This window comes from Cuculus canorus, chromosome 3 (assembly GCF_017976375.1).
Source record: "Cuculus canorus isolate bCucCan1 chromosome 3, bCucCan1.pri, whole genome shotgun sequence".
NCBI classification, from domain to species: domain Eukaryota; kingdom Metazoa; phylum Chordata; class Aves; order Cuculiformes; family Cuculidae; genus Cuculus; species Cuculus canorus.
The window spans coordinates 9,738,787-9,753,813 of NC_071403.1; the positions used below are offsets into that span (position 1 = coordinate 9,738,787).

At 37.2% G+C, this 15,027-nt stretch overlaps 1 protein-coding gene across 1 annotated transcript in view; it reads right to left on the bottom strand.

Moving 5' to 3' along the window:
- COL21A1 (collagen type XXI alpha 1 chain) overlaps positions 1-15,027 on the bottom strand; it is a 137,790-nt gene that overhangs the window by 16,492 nt on the left and 106,271 nt on the right. Inside the window, exons 21-25 of the mRNA XM_054063249.1 lie at positions 7,540-7,584; positions 7,150-7,203; positions 2,862-2,915; positions 1,673-1,726; positions 1,096-1,167 (exon numbers count right to left, since the gene is read on the bottom strand). Coding sequence (XP_053919224.1) covers positions 1,096-1,167; positions 1,673-1,726; positions 2,862-2,915; positions 7,150-7,203; positions 7,540-7,584 — 279 coding nt within the window. The remainder of the gene's footprint in view (positions 1-1,095; positions 1,168-1,672; positions 1,727-2,861; positions 2,916-7,149; positions 7,204-7,539; positions 7,585-15,027) is intronic.

The following is a 15,027-nucleotide window of genomic DNA, read 5'->3' on the forward strand; positions in this document are numbered from 1 at the left end:
ATGGGTCAAACTTCTGGATGTTAACCACTAAGTACGTTTGCCTTCACCCACAGAGAATAAATAATGTCTGCAACACGTACTGTAAACCCACTGAGTGTGGAAGTCATACATGACACACCAAAGAAAAAAATATTTCTTTTTATGAGAAATACATATATATATATTTAAATTCAATCAAAACTGTGTAAGGACTAAGTTCCACTTCCATTCACTTTCATTGAAATGTTCGTAGTAGATAAACACTAGTGAGGTGATTTCCAATCAGATCGTGTAAATAGTACTTAAAATACACGTATCTAGGCTTATCAAGTTGTCTAAACACCATGTAGTTGACATTGGAACGAAATAGGCAGCTCTTGAAAACTATTCAGCCAATTAACAACAGAGATACAAAATATGTACTCATAGAACACGGCTATTTCTCTTCATTGACTGGAAAAGAAACTTAAAGTTATGGGAGATGGTTCCTGCCCTAACTCTGACCTCTTAAATCAGCGTGACTCAGCTAAGTATGGGGAGAACTCAGACAGCTTGGTTAGATCAGATAACTCTTAATGCCTAAGGCTACCTGAGCTGAAGCAGTCGCAGCTACCTAGGGTTAATTGCTCAGCTCTTCTGGGAGCTCCATAAAAGACTTTGTACAATAGACTTTATAGATGTAACACTTGCTATAAGACTAAGTAAATATAAAATCATAGATCATATCATTATGTGCTATAATTCATAAGGGAAATTTCATTAATATCTATGTTGTAGTATTTTATGTTAAGTTTCTCCATTTTGGCCATTCTCTCCTCCCTGTGAAAAATGATTGAGTCACCTTCCCTGGAGGTGTTTAAGGGACAGGTGGACAAGGTGCTGAGGGGCATGGTTTAGGTAGCGTTAGGAATGGTTGGTCTTGGTGACCCAATGGGTCCCTTCCAACCTAATTATTCTATGACTCTATATTCTAATGACTGGGCCTTCCAAAATATACCAAATACTCTCTAATAATGATTTATTTAGAAAAAGGGTTTTCTTTAATAGTGATCACTTATAAGAAAAGTGATTCCAGTAAAAGATTCAATTAATGTAAAACTGAAAAAAAATACTTACCTTTATACCCTGGGTACCAGGAATGCCTGGGTAGCCTGGTTCACCTGGAGCACCTGGCAGTCCTAGTTCTCCCTAAGTAACACAATAGCTTTGCGTCAGTGATGTGCTGTGTGTAAAAACATACATGGCATTTTTCCTTAAGGTCACATGATATACTTTGGCTATGATGCTTTGGTATTTTATAACTGAGGATTATTGAAATGTCTGGAGAATTTGTAAAGCGACGTTGCACACAGAGAAGCCACATAAGGGACTCCTCACCTCAGTTTTCCAGCATCTATAGTTTTTGTCTCTTAATACAATTTGTGCTGATTTTTCAAAATTACATAAATAAAACTATCTGAAGAAACGGCAGTGTTTGCAGGTTTGAACTTCATGAACAGCTGACTTAGACTGCCTAAAATCTAGTACAAAATTAGTAAGAATATGCCATCAAATGCATTCTGATGCAATTTTATGTTAATTACAGTTTTATTTTGAAACAAGCTGCCTTGTAACTAATAATGGAAAATAGAATACACCATGGAAAAGTAATTCAATCCCTTTTTAACTAGAATATTTCCAGATTTATATTTACCTTGGTTCCTGATGATCCTGGTTTCCCCTGTATTCCAGGTTCGCCTTTATCACCCTATATAACAATATAAGAGTGTGCCATGGCAGATAGTATGTATGTTCTGTCACATCTGGTATGACTCACAAACATAAACCAACGCTGCTGGGAAATTGGCTAAAAATAGGCACAAGTAGTAATAGAAAGGCTAAAGTTCTGCTCTCTTACAGGAAACCTAAAGTTTCAACATTCTCTCAGGAAAGATGAGATATTGATGATAAAATGTGATCTGCCAACCTCTGCTCAACTGTCCCTTCCCACTCTGCTTAATTACCATTGCCCAGTCATACCATGTTTGTGTTCACTGATATCACATTTCCACCCATTTAGTAAGAATGAGCTTTTTAAGACTGATTCTGTAAGAATCAGCCTATATTCTGAATGAGAGATAAATATACAAAACAAAGGCATTTTGCACAAATGAAAATAAAGCTAATTAACTTTTAGTCATTTCATGAGTATTCAATCTTCTTGACCCTAGCAAACATTGACCGCTTTAAAAATGTTACCTTTGGAATACAATTTTAAATAAATACATATATACTTTTCAATATAAAATAAGGTATGCGTGGAAATGGAGCTAAATGTAAATACAAAGTTTGGGAAACAGATTCTATATTCCTAAATATTCTCTAGGACATACAATTTAGTGCTTACTGGCCAAAGTTAATCTTGGATTAAATTGAAAGGGTACACTAACAGATCTGGATTTATAGTATCTTTTTGAGTTTCTAAGGGCATGGGTCAAATTAATTCTTGCTGTAGCTGCAGTGCAATCAATAAAATTACATCCAAAATAAATATGGCTCCTCAGGTGGAAATACAATTAAAATATAAATAAATGTAACATAGGCAGAAACTTCTGATGTATACTGAGAATTATCTGGCTCCCAGCATTGCAGAACATTTTCCAGGACTGCAAAACTGAAACCAAGTCTCATAACCATTTCTGCAAAGGTTCCAAACCTCATGGGATGACAGCTATATTAAGCTCTCTTGAGACCGTACTATCATATAAGGGAATATAGGGAAAATCATGCAGCTATTCACCAATATTTAATATATGAAAAAAATAGCTGCAAAACTGTAGTGTTTTGTCATCTATAAAACAGTTATCTACCAAAGTCACAAGAAAATTAACACAATCACGTACCTTAGGCCCAGGAGCTCCAGGTAGACCAAATGAGCCTTCTGGTCCCATCAAACCCTATTTATTTGTGAAAAAGGCAGAGACGTTTCTGTACTAAGCTAGAGACGGCTTCAGTATAGTGTATTAGTATTAGTATTATTAGCATTGTTAGTATTATTAGTATTAAATTCCTATAGGGAAATAAATAGGATAGGAAATAAAATGTCTTTAATCATACTAGCACACAGGCTGTATCTCTGTGGATTATTTAGAACTTTTGTGGCTTATGGAAGAGCTACTGTACAACAGGAAAAAACACGCAAGACAAGCACAACACTGTCATTAAATACTCCTGTGAGAAAAAATTCTGCAACTCAAAGCCCCACCTGTGTGATCTAATCTTTAGCATATTAACCCACACCATTCTATGATTCAATTATAGCTAAGGACATATTAAAGATATCTTAGAAAATGACACAAGAGTTTCTTGGTTTCCATTTAGGATTCCCCAAACCAGCAAAAGTATATGTGGCATTTCATAATTCTCGTCCTTCTTTCTGACTGTGTGCCCATCAAAGGCTGATGTGACTCAACTCCTTTTGCAAACTCTGTGAAGACTTATTGGAAGCAGTTAACATTGGGGCTACTCTTTTTCATCTTCTAGAATCTTCGGGATTGAACTGTTCATTCAAGAAACCAATAGCTTCTTCCATTTCAGGTCATGACACTTCAGCATATGTACAAACAATCAAATAAGGCCTGAAAATCTAACTTGTCAGAGATTAAGTTTTATCAATTATTCTAATTGATAGTATTTTCAAAAAAAGTACTGTAATGATTGTTATTTAATCTTCGTTTTCAGATAGATAAAAACAACCATCTTCCACTTTGTACTAAAAGTCAGGAACTATTCAGTTCCATTATATTACCTCAGACCTCCTTCAAAAGTTACATGTGATCAAAAATAAATGTACATCTATATAGTTTGTTACAAAGACTGTAACTCAAAACATTTACTAATTTTCTTTACTAAAACTAAAAGGAGAGCTTTATTTTTGCAAATACAGGAAAAAAATCAGAATATTTGGAATAAGAATTCTTTCTAGGTAGGGTTTTCAGCATTTCATCTATTCTGTGGTATTCCATCTGGTTTAGTGTTATCTGAGGCAGTACAGATTAACTCAGGTTTCTTTCCCACTGTTTTGTAAGTACTGGTAACCAAAAGTTTCCACCAATAAACATAGTAACTTGCTCTTTAGGCCACAGATCTGTGAATACAAATAAGTTATATCAAATCACAAGACTAAAGCTTGAGTAACTTTGCTGCCAATTTTCCTCAGTCTCGGACTTTTTCCATTCAGCCAATTACACATGAAAATTCTATTAAACTTCAGTTTCTCTAAAATAACTAATAATGTCACACATCAAATAACTTCCGGCACTTTCCTGAATTTTGAAGATTATATCTGCTTGTTCTTATTTACATTGAAAATCAGTCATCTTATCAAAGATGATACAGTTAATCTAGTGCAATCTATTATTTGGTAAACAGAGGTTTACTATACCCTGTGCCATTTCTCTCATAGCTCTGGAACAGAAATTACCAATTCATCTCCAGCTGGAGTGAAGTTTGAGGTCTGCTTCCACTCATAACCCAAGAGACAGTGTATTCCTATTAATATTTTGCTTATGAGCTGTGTTCAGCGCCAGCTTTGTTACAGCAAGTGTAAGCAGATATTAATTTGGTTTTGGAACCTAACCTTGATTATATTAAGGCTGTCTTAATTCACTTGCACATCAGGCCTGCTTCTTTACTTTTTCTCTTCATTTACATAGCAAAATAATATTTTATTAATTTTTATTTCACTGTAAGGCTTAATTCAATTTGGCTATTTTAAACTAAATTTTAGTTATCTATTGACCTTCTTAGCTTCTGAAATGCAGCTGTCTTCACTGTGTGATCTTTTTGGCACTCCTGGAAGATTACCTTCCTTATTCAAAAGCCAGGGTGAAATTATGGGAAGATGTGGATGCCCCATCCCTGGAGGTGTTCAAGGCCAGATTGGACGGGGCCTTGGGCAGCCTGGTCTAGTGGGATGTGTCCCTGCCCGCATCAAGCGGGTTGGAACTGGATGATCTTTAAGGTCCCTTCCAACCCAAACCATTCTATGATTCTATGATTCTTCTCAGATTCCTGTTCTATGCTCATTACTAGCACATTAATCAGTCGACAACAACAAGTTTGGGGAGGGATAGAACGAAGGGATAAAGAAATGTAATTCAAGGATTTCTGGCTCCTTTCACATTCCCACCTCAGTCTAGCCCTGCTTTTCAAGTCATGTAACATGCTAAGTGCCTACCCTCTACCAGCTCTTCACCAGATCACTTCTAGTTTATGCCCACACCAGTCCTTCAGTTACAGAAAAGGTCAATGTTCATCACAAAGCTTCGTCATTCATTTTATCTTATATAAAGTGGACAAACTGTGTTTACAGAATAGCTGTTTGGTTTGGGGGTTTTTTTAATCAAATGTATATATATCCACATGGACCCGCAAATATATACTAGAGAAGGCGAATCAGAAAATGCATTTAGTATAACTAAAGGTCAGGCATACATCTGCAGGAAAGGGAGAAATAAAACCCAGTTGTCCTGGCTTCCTTTCTTGCACTTTCATTACTAGGTCATATTTAATGCGTTTCATTTAAAAAATTACAGGAAGATGACCACATGAAATCAGTACACTGCAAGAAGATGCAACATAGGAAAATCCTGAAAACCTGAAAACTATGGCACGTAAAATTAAAAGACAAGAGCACATCCCGAATACAGTAAAGAACAATTGAAGGGCATAAAATGCAGCATTACTCCCTCATTTTCCAGAGCTGACAATATTTATGTGGCAGATAAATTAATAAACTACTGATGTTGGCAATGTAATAGGGACAGCTATTACTGAAGAAGAACTCGTTACTGAAGAATTTTCCCAAGGTATTAACAGACGATCTACAACCTTTCCATCTGTTTTTCTCTGGAACAGACATATTCAGTGTGACTAATACAAGGAAAATCCCACTATCTCTTAGGGTTGAAATTCCCTAATGTCATATAACGTATTCAAATATTCCATGCATCAATTTCCTACTTATTTTATCAAGTGACAAAAGATGCATTAAATGAGTTGACGGGAAACATGAATAAATTATATTCAAGTGTATCAAGAACCAGATGTTACTTATCAACATTTGGGAAAAACACGGTAGGTCAGTTACTATATAAATACATACACTTTGGAATCCCACAAGGCTTTATTACAGCAGATGATACAACCTTCCCTCTGGCATTTTGTTCAACTTTGCTCAGAAAGAAATGGAGAAAAAAATTCCAGCAATGGGCAATTAAAATGCTTAGTGGCACAGGTGAGAGACCAAATGTGCATGCGTTAACGAGGAGTAGTGGTGTTTGAACTTCCAGTTCAGGCAATGGTTCATTGAAACTGGAGCTAAACAACTGTAATAACTGGCTGTCAAGGAAATATACTCTTTCCAATGAAGATCTTTAGGTGGCTAAAGAGGTCTTTAACGTCATGAAAAGAAAATGAATTAGTGTATTAACTTCATACAAAAGGGCTTCTGACAGCTGTAATATAGTAATCGTGCCCGTGGTAGAGTCAGGGAAGGAAGAGCTACCGGGTGGATGTAGGGTACCTGTATATTGTGCAGGAAATTCTAAATGTATCAGGTGGCAGAATAGCTCAGAACTTGTAAAAGCCAAAACTGGTTTCAATCTTTCTCTCCGACCAGGGCTGCACTGGTGTTAATTGATCATATATTTTATTAAGGAAATATGAGCAAACGAGTTCTTCAATACATATGTAGACATTCATGTGCCTATACACAATATTGAGCACTATCACAAAACATTCTGAAATGCATCTTCAGAAATCCATTGCACAGTATGACAGTATTTAAGTCAGTCCTAACTTTCAAAATAAATCTACTTGAGTGCTTTCAAAGTTATTTCAAGGTTAATTACTTCAGAGAGTAAAATCAGACTAATGTGATTTTGGACTTGTTTATCAAATGTACAGTCAGAAAATCATCAATTTTAAAAGGAAAGTATGTATATAATATTTTTGGGGAGGGGTGAGGGTGGGATTCTGAGATTAAACTTAGTCTGATCATATTTGCCAACCTGAAAATGCTAGGTTGGTACTGTATTTACCACTCCTTGTTTGCTTATTAAAAGTAGAGAAAGACAGCATCAGATTTATCTGTTCAGATAAATGTTCAGACACCATTTGCAAACTTACAGTACTCCCTGGTGACCCTTTTGGTCCTGGTTGACCCGGCGGTCCAATTTCACCCTATGGTTTTTTTCATAAAGAGAAGAATTCTGTAATTAATGTATTTATAGTTAACAAATTTGTTAAATTTTCTTTAATTTATTGCTAGGAGCATATATTGAATTATCATGAAATTAATCTTCTTACTTAAAAATTATTCATTCCCTCTTTAATAGTTGAAATAAAGATTTTCTAACACACCACAAAAAAATTGGAGCATGACTCTGTTTATTTGCAGCATGATTTGATGTTCTAAATCCCCACTACAAAAACTCTCCTCTGAGCACAAACTGAACCCTTATTTTGGAATGGGTGTACATATATGGTTTTAATTGTGTTTTGAGCTATTAATAATACCTTTTGTCCTTTTGCTCCTTGATTTCCAGGGATTCCAGGAATTCCCTGAGGGGGGAAAAGAAAACCTTTTAAATATGTGGAACAGTTTCTCCAGAAAGTAATACACACACATACACACACACACCTGCCGCCTCATCTCCTCATAAATTTAACATTTGCAGCATGGTTGGTGTTCAAAATATGGACAGAAAATAGAAAATTAAAAAAATAAAAAAATACATAAGAAAAAAGAGGTTCAGCTGGAAACATGCAAACTATTTCATCTGGGAATACAGTGAAACGCTACTTTTAAGTCACTTGCCAGCGCATTCATGCCAGTAGTCCATGTCTGGCACTGGACAGGCTCACATGCTCCTGGTTGCCCACCAAGGGCTGCAATGCTTTACTGAAACCCCCGACTAATACAGGGAAAGAAGCCGCTTTTGATTATTGAGAAAAGGTCCTGGTCAACAGGATGATGAGTATGACAAATGGTATTTTCCTATTTAAAATGCTGTGATTGTAAGAGAACACGAGAGATAGCTATAATTATATTTGATGTATGGTAGCTTCCATCCCCATAAATATTTGAAGACTGTAATTTCCTCAGCATCGCTGCTCATTTAGCTCTACAATATATCTCTCAGTCTCTTACAGTGATCATTGAATTGAACATAATTCAGTTTTAAAACAAAACTCCACATATTCTTAAAACTGTAGTCTATATTCAGTTAATCAATTATTTTATCTCAAGTGAAATTATTCAAACTTATTTGTCAGACACTATTCTTCCTTGCACCACCGTTAATCTGCAGTAAGAGTTTGGCTTACAGAATTTACATTTTAATCTAATATTGAAATTAATATGCTGCAGCAAAAACAAGAGGACTGTTCTAGACACCACCAAAACAAATCCATTCTTTGGGGGGGGAAAAATAACATGAATGTAACAACCAGGAATAATCTGGCAGTTTTTATATGAATTACATCTCTGAAATGCTGTCTTGGAAAAGATAGTTCCATTGTTCTGCAGTTTAAACCCAGCTTCTACCTAATAATGACCCCATCAAGCAAAAACAGTTCATTGGTCAATGGCACATGAGTTAACATGAGTGACATCCTGAGCATTTTACAGGTCATCAAAATTCCAATGCACCTATAATTACAAGAAGAGATCAAATAACATAATAAAAGGAACTGTAAGACAAACACTCCTCCTTTGACTCTGCACTACTGAGATACACAGAATTAGGCTCTTCTTCGAGTGGGACCTGGTTCAGACCCTTAAAATTCATAGAATCATAGAATAGTTTGGGTTGGAAGGGACTTTAAAGATCATGTAGTTCCAACCCCCCTGCCATGGGCAGGGACATCCCACTGGATCAGGCTGCCCAAAGGCCCCATCCAACCTGGCCTTGAACACCTCCAGGGATGGGGCAGCCACAGCTTCCCTGGGCAACCTGGGCCAGTGCCTCACCACCCTCATAGTGAAGAAATTCTTCCCAATGTCCAGTCTAAATCTGCCCCTCTCCAGTTGATACCCATTCCCTCTGGTCCTTATTCTTGTATGGTCCATTGACACTCACACAGGTAAGAATGAATCTATCACTTATGCTAACGTAAGCGATTCCCATAGTACATAGCATGGATATTTTCAGTTATTCTCCACATATCCGTTGGCATGAAAAAGGGAGAATGAAACTGATAATTTGGTCATAAAGGATGAGAGTTATTTTTCTGTGCAGCTTACACGGTTCAGTAATTATAAAGAGTAATTCTGTTAGATCAACTTCAGGATACCTGAAAATTAAATTTGGTTTCAGTATCTCTTCCCAATCTATTACTTCTTTTACATGGATGATCTCCGGATACACCAATTAGAATTATTTGCACTTTCCCAGAAGATTAGTTTGACAAGTAGTTTAGATATCATGAGTCTCTTCCCTAACTTCTAGGTGAAAAGTCAAACCGACCTTTAGAAATGTGCCGTGTTCTTAAACAGAGACTTCACATGCAGCACAAATGTTCAGAATCTGAACATTTTTTTGGCCATCATGAGTAATAAGGCACTTTTAATAGGAACAGTTATATTCAATATGGTGACATAACGCTAACTAAACTACCAAAGAAACTCTAATTATCAAACAATGTATTCTTAAATCAAAGCATGAAGCCAAGCAACTAGTTTTATTCCATCTGTAAGATAAAAAATGTAATTTTTGTGAAGAGTGTATTATAACTAAAATTATCACAAACGCCTGTGTTTAATCAAAACATAACACAAAACAGACACATCATGCAATTTTTTCTGCCACTAAGGGAAACACAATGTTTGGAACTACTACAAATGGGAAAACTGCCACCCACTGGTAGTAACAAAATCAGTGCTATGGAATAATTCATGATTCACTGGCCTACAGAAAAAAATTGCCCTTGGGGATGTCCTTTGTAAAGATATCAAGCAACATTTTGTTCATATGAAGTAAGATAAAGGGGCTGTGATTCTAGATTTTATTTTGCCTTTTGAGAAAACTTATTTTATATGGTTTGTATTTAGCACATTTGCAGTTATAATACCAATAAAACATTACATTTTCTGACAGAATAACTAAACATCAAAGCATCTACTGCACTTCAGTCATTTCTGTCCTTACATGAGTTACACTTCTGATTCAGTTAATTTGCTCCCCTTCTTCTTTTATACCAAATTTCATGTAAGGTTTATTCAGTGTTTCTTCATATTTAGAAATGAATTTTATTGCAAACCTTACCACTGCCTTAGTTCCTTTCAGCGTCATCAGTCTGACTTTCTCAATTGCTTTTGTTTTAAATGCCTTCCTCCTTTCTTTGAAATTTTCCCTTAAATAGGAAGTCTTCCTTTACTCCATAAATCCTGTAATATTACTACTTTAGCTTCAATCAGCAAGAGCTATAATCACATGAAATTTAAAGCCAGCAAGACAGTCTAGTAAATCTAATTCCTTAGCTTAAAAATGTGTCTATTCTAAAGATTCTCAACTGCAGTTTTAATCACACAGTACTGAGTTTGTGTCTAAAAACTAGTGTGATCATGTATCAGTCTGGCAGCTAACCAGGATGTTGTATTTATTGCAACACCACTGTCTTTACCCTTTCTTCAGTCTCCTTTGTCTGTTTAATCACTTACCTTTCACCCTGTGTTACCTATGTCTATCTAGAAACCTGTCAGCTTTCTAAGCTCGTTACAGACCTGGGGAGGCTCTGCAGGGTCCCCCCAGGACCTAAGTGACACTTGAATGCCATGAAGATAACTGAAATAGTTTCTGGTATCACTGAAATTTTTCACGGAAAGGGTCATTGGGCACTGGCAGAGACTGCCCAGGGAGGTGGTTGAGTCACCTTCCCTGGAGGTGTTTAAGGGACGGGTGGATGAGGTGCTGAGGGGCATGGTTTAGGGATTGTTAGGAATGGTTGGACCCGATGATCCAGTGGGTCCCTTCCAACCTTGTGATTCTATGATTCTATGACTCAGACCAGACGTTGCGGCTGCCCTCATACATCTTAAATTATTCTCAGTGCTAATGCCTAGGCAACCAAATCTGACATAGCTTGATAGCTCATTCTTTCGAGCAAAAATAATGTTTATTATTTTCTTTTATTTGTATATGTCTGTTATGACAGGTCTCTATAGGCTCAGATAGCAAAAGCTTCTGACGAAGTCTTCTCATTGGCTAGGAATCCAAAGACATACAAACGTCAGCTAGCATATCCAAGGGTAAAAGGAGCTATGTGTATGCTCTATTTGCAATAAACAGCAATGCTTAGCCATGGGTCTCACAGCTTCATCACAGAATGAAGCTCATCTGGGTATGTAACTAAATCCCCTGATGTAGTCTTCCTCAGCTGCAGTCCCCACAGCTGGGATCTCAGAACATCCAAAAGCATGAATTTGTTTCTACTGTGATGGTGAGCTTCAAATGACACTTACACAGCTCCGTACAAATATTCTATTTTTTTCCAAGTTTTAGCAATTTAAATAAATCTTCCATTCTTTGACAATACCTGGCAGATACAATGGATTTAACTGTAAAAGGAACATGGTTTCACAATCCCTGGAAAATCTTTCGTGTAGCTTTCATTAATCATGAAGTGTCTATTTGTGTTTTGGATGATATTAAACAGATGGATTTTGTTCCACGCAGCCTCACAAAAAACCCATTAAGTAAATTGCCGGAGGCCTTACATACAGATGAACTAGGTGTAAGCATTTTTACTTACACTACAAGCTACATTTCTCACAATATTTTTCCGACTTTTCCTAGCTAGTATTATGGATTATTTGTATCTCCCTCAAGCTTAACTTTATGCTTCAAAACAGCAGGAGAAACCATGCATAAAAAACTCTTCCAGAACAAAAAAACCCTATTTTACATCTAAAATGAATACTTATTAGTCTATGCTATGCTTTATTTTCTGCTTTTGTCTTTAATATTCCCCATGTCTTCAGTGCCTGGCAGGACATCATTCTTCGGTAGGGCTGATAGCCGTAGTATAGAAAGTAGGAGTTTCTAGACCACAGATAACATATCCATTATCATAAAATTCTGTCTCTAGAGGATGCAAAATTATGGAGTATTTCCAAAAGCTTCTCTGTTGTGAGCTAAGTATTTGGTAGTCAATTTACCAAGAAGACAGAGAGAACATTAGCATAATTATCTTATTGTTATGTTATTTTCTTAAGGTAGGTATACAAACCTGTACTTTCAAGGTACCTCTCTGAATACAATACACTTTGGACTTACTTTACAATGCGTCAAACATTTGATAAATACTGCCTACAGCAAATCACCATGGAATAGTTTCTCAAACTGCCCACTCTTCTTTCAACATCAAGAAAAAAATAGCTGAAATAATTCAGATGCATAGACCTTTTATTTCAGAGGACATCATTTGGGAAAAAAAAATCTACCAGCTTCTTTACTACTATAGTTGATTATTAGTAAATATTATGGCTTATTTTATGGTTTAAGATAGTATCTGCTTTCACATTTTATTTTTTTTTTATTACGGTGGTCAGTGAGGTTACTTTGCTGTGACTTTAAGTTGCTTAAATTGTGTTAATTTTTAAAAATCGATCAACTGAGTAACATTTAGAAAGTTTTGTTAAAAGACATTCCCATTCTAGGCTGTTGCCCATTTACACACCAAAAATCAAACTATATCCCTAATTTAGGCCTCACAAAATACTCTCAGCAAGGCACTGAGAAACCGTAATCAGAGTTTCAGTCTTAAAAGGTCCATAGGCTTTTTAAGAAGATTGCTGGAATGGTGCTAATTTTGACCCTACATTTTCTTTCAAGAAGGTAATTGGTAATCAGGGTTAGCTGAAAGATCAGGTTTAAAACAGATAAAAGTCATAACTACTGATAAAAAGATGTTTTTATCTACTGTATATGAGTTCTCTGAATTATGTTTCAATCAAATGGCTCCTTCCACTCTGAAAAATTTGCAACTGATTCTGGGAAGACACTAAAGGATATTACATGAGGTACAGCAATAGAACAAGATTCACAAAATATATTTATCTACCCAGAAGTTCCTGTGATCCCATTAAACACCTGAAAAACTATGACTGTTTATGTATTACTGCTCCTTTCTTGAAAAAGAATACTTGACGATACAGGATTTATTAGAGCTGTGTAAAATCGTAGAAGTCAAGTAAAAATTTGGATAAAAGTACAACAGTCAAGATACTTTTTAAAAGATTACAGCAAATCCTTGATAATTCCAATAGAGTGAAAGGCACAAACCCAATTTGAATAATGGATAAAACTTTCTACTGGAGCAAGTAGCAAAATATATGTAAAAGAAATTAAATGAAGCTGCATCTGCTAGTACTGAGTAGCTGCAATCAATGACAAAGAAAAATAGGCTAAATACAAAGAAGCATTCCCACAGACATAATGAGCATCCACTGGACTAGCACAGCAGCTCTAAATTAAATGCAGGGAAGGAAAAAGCATTAAAAAGATCTTTGCTGTTATAAGACCAGAGTTTGCAAACACTTTTTTTGGCAAATCAGTTATTAAAAATAAAACACACACACGTTAAATGTGGAACACAGTGACCTCTGTAGCACTGCCAACAACACAGACCTTGGAAAGCTGGAAGTACTAATAGAAAATGAAAACTGTTTATATCTTGCCACAGGCTGAAATTTGCATTACTGTTTCTTGTAAACACCCTTCAAAATAGTGTAATATGTGATTCAGACTTTTCTAAAGAAGCTTTGTGGATCCAAAGGTGGTCAGTCAGAAATATCTCAAACCTCTAGTCCTGCAGGTGACACCACAATGCTCTCCCCTTGCCTGCCGTGCCAGGCACCAGCCTTACAGACTGTGCAAACCAACATAAAATCTGTCTAAAACGTTTACTTCGACTTCTAACAGCTGACAAACTGACCCATGTTTGACACATATGTAAATACACAGATATCCAAGCATAGAATCATAGAATAGTTCAGGTTGGAAGGGACCTTAAAGATCATCCAGTTCCAACCCCCTGCCATGGGCAGGGACACCTCCCACTGGATCAGGCTGCCCAAGGCCCCATCCAACCTGGCCTTGAACACCTCCAGGGATGGGGCAGCCACAGCTTCCCTGGGCAACCTGTGCCAGGGCCTCACCGCTCTCAGGGTGAAGAAATTCCTCCTAATGTCCAGTCTAAATCTTTCCCTCTCCAGTTTACACCTGTTCCCCCTGGTCCTATCCCCACAAGCCTTTATGAACAGCCCCTCCCCAGCTTTCCTGTAGACCCTTCAGGTACTGAAAAGTGGCTAAAAGATCTCCTCTGAGCCTTCTCTTCTCAGGCTGAACAACCCCAACTCTCTCAGCCTGTCCTCATATGGAAGGTGCTCCAGCCCTTCAATCATCTTTGTAGACCTCCTCTGGACTTGTTCCAACAGCTCCATCTCCTTCTTATGTTGAGGATTCCAGAACTGGACACAGTGTTCCAGATAAGGTCTCCCAAGAGAGGAATAAAGGGGCAGAATCCCCTCCCTCGCCCTGCTGGCCACGCTGCTTTTGATGCAGCCCAGGACAGGGTTGGCCTTCTGGGCTGTGAGCGCACATTGCCGGCTCATGTCGAGCTTCTCATCAACCAGCACCCCCAAGTCCTTCTCTGCAGGGCTGCTCTCAAACACGTCATCCTCCATCATGTACTGAAAACGGCGATTGCCCCAACCCAGTGTAGGACCTTACACTTGGTCTTGTTGAACCTCAAGAGGCTCTCACAGCCCCACTTCTCCAGCCTGTTCAGGTTCCTCTGGATGACATCCCATCCTTCCGGTGTAGCAACTCAGCTTGGTGTCATCTGCAAACTTGCCAAGGGAATTACATGACTTCAAAATGTTTTAAAACTTCTCCATTACTTGAATTACAGAGAAAATCTTAGGATGGGCCACACAATTTGAGCACCTTGCTCATAAGAGAGGGCAGGCTGAGGATGAGCCTCCTCCAAGGGCACTGATTG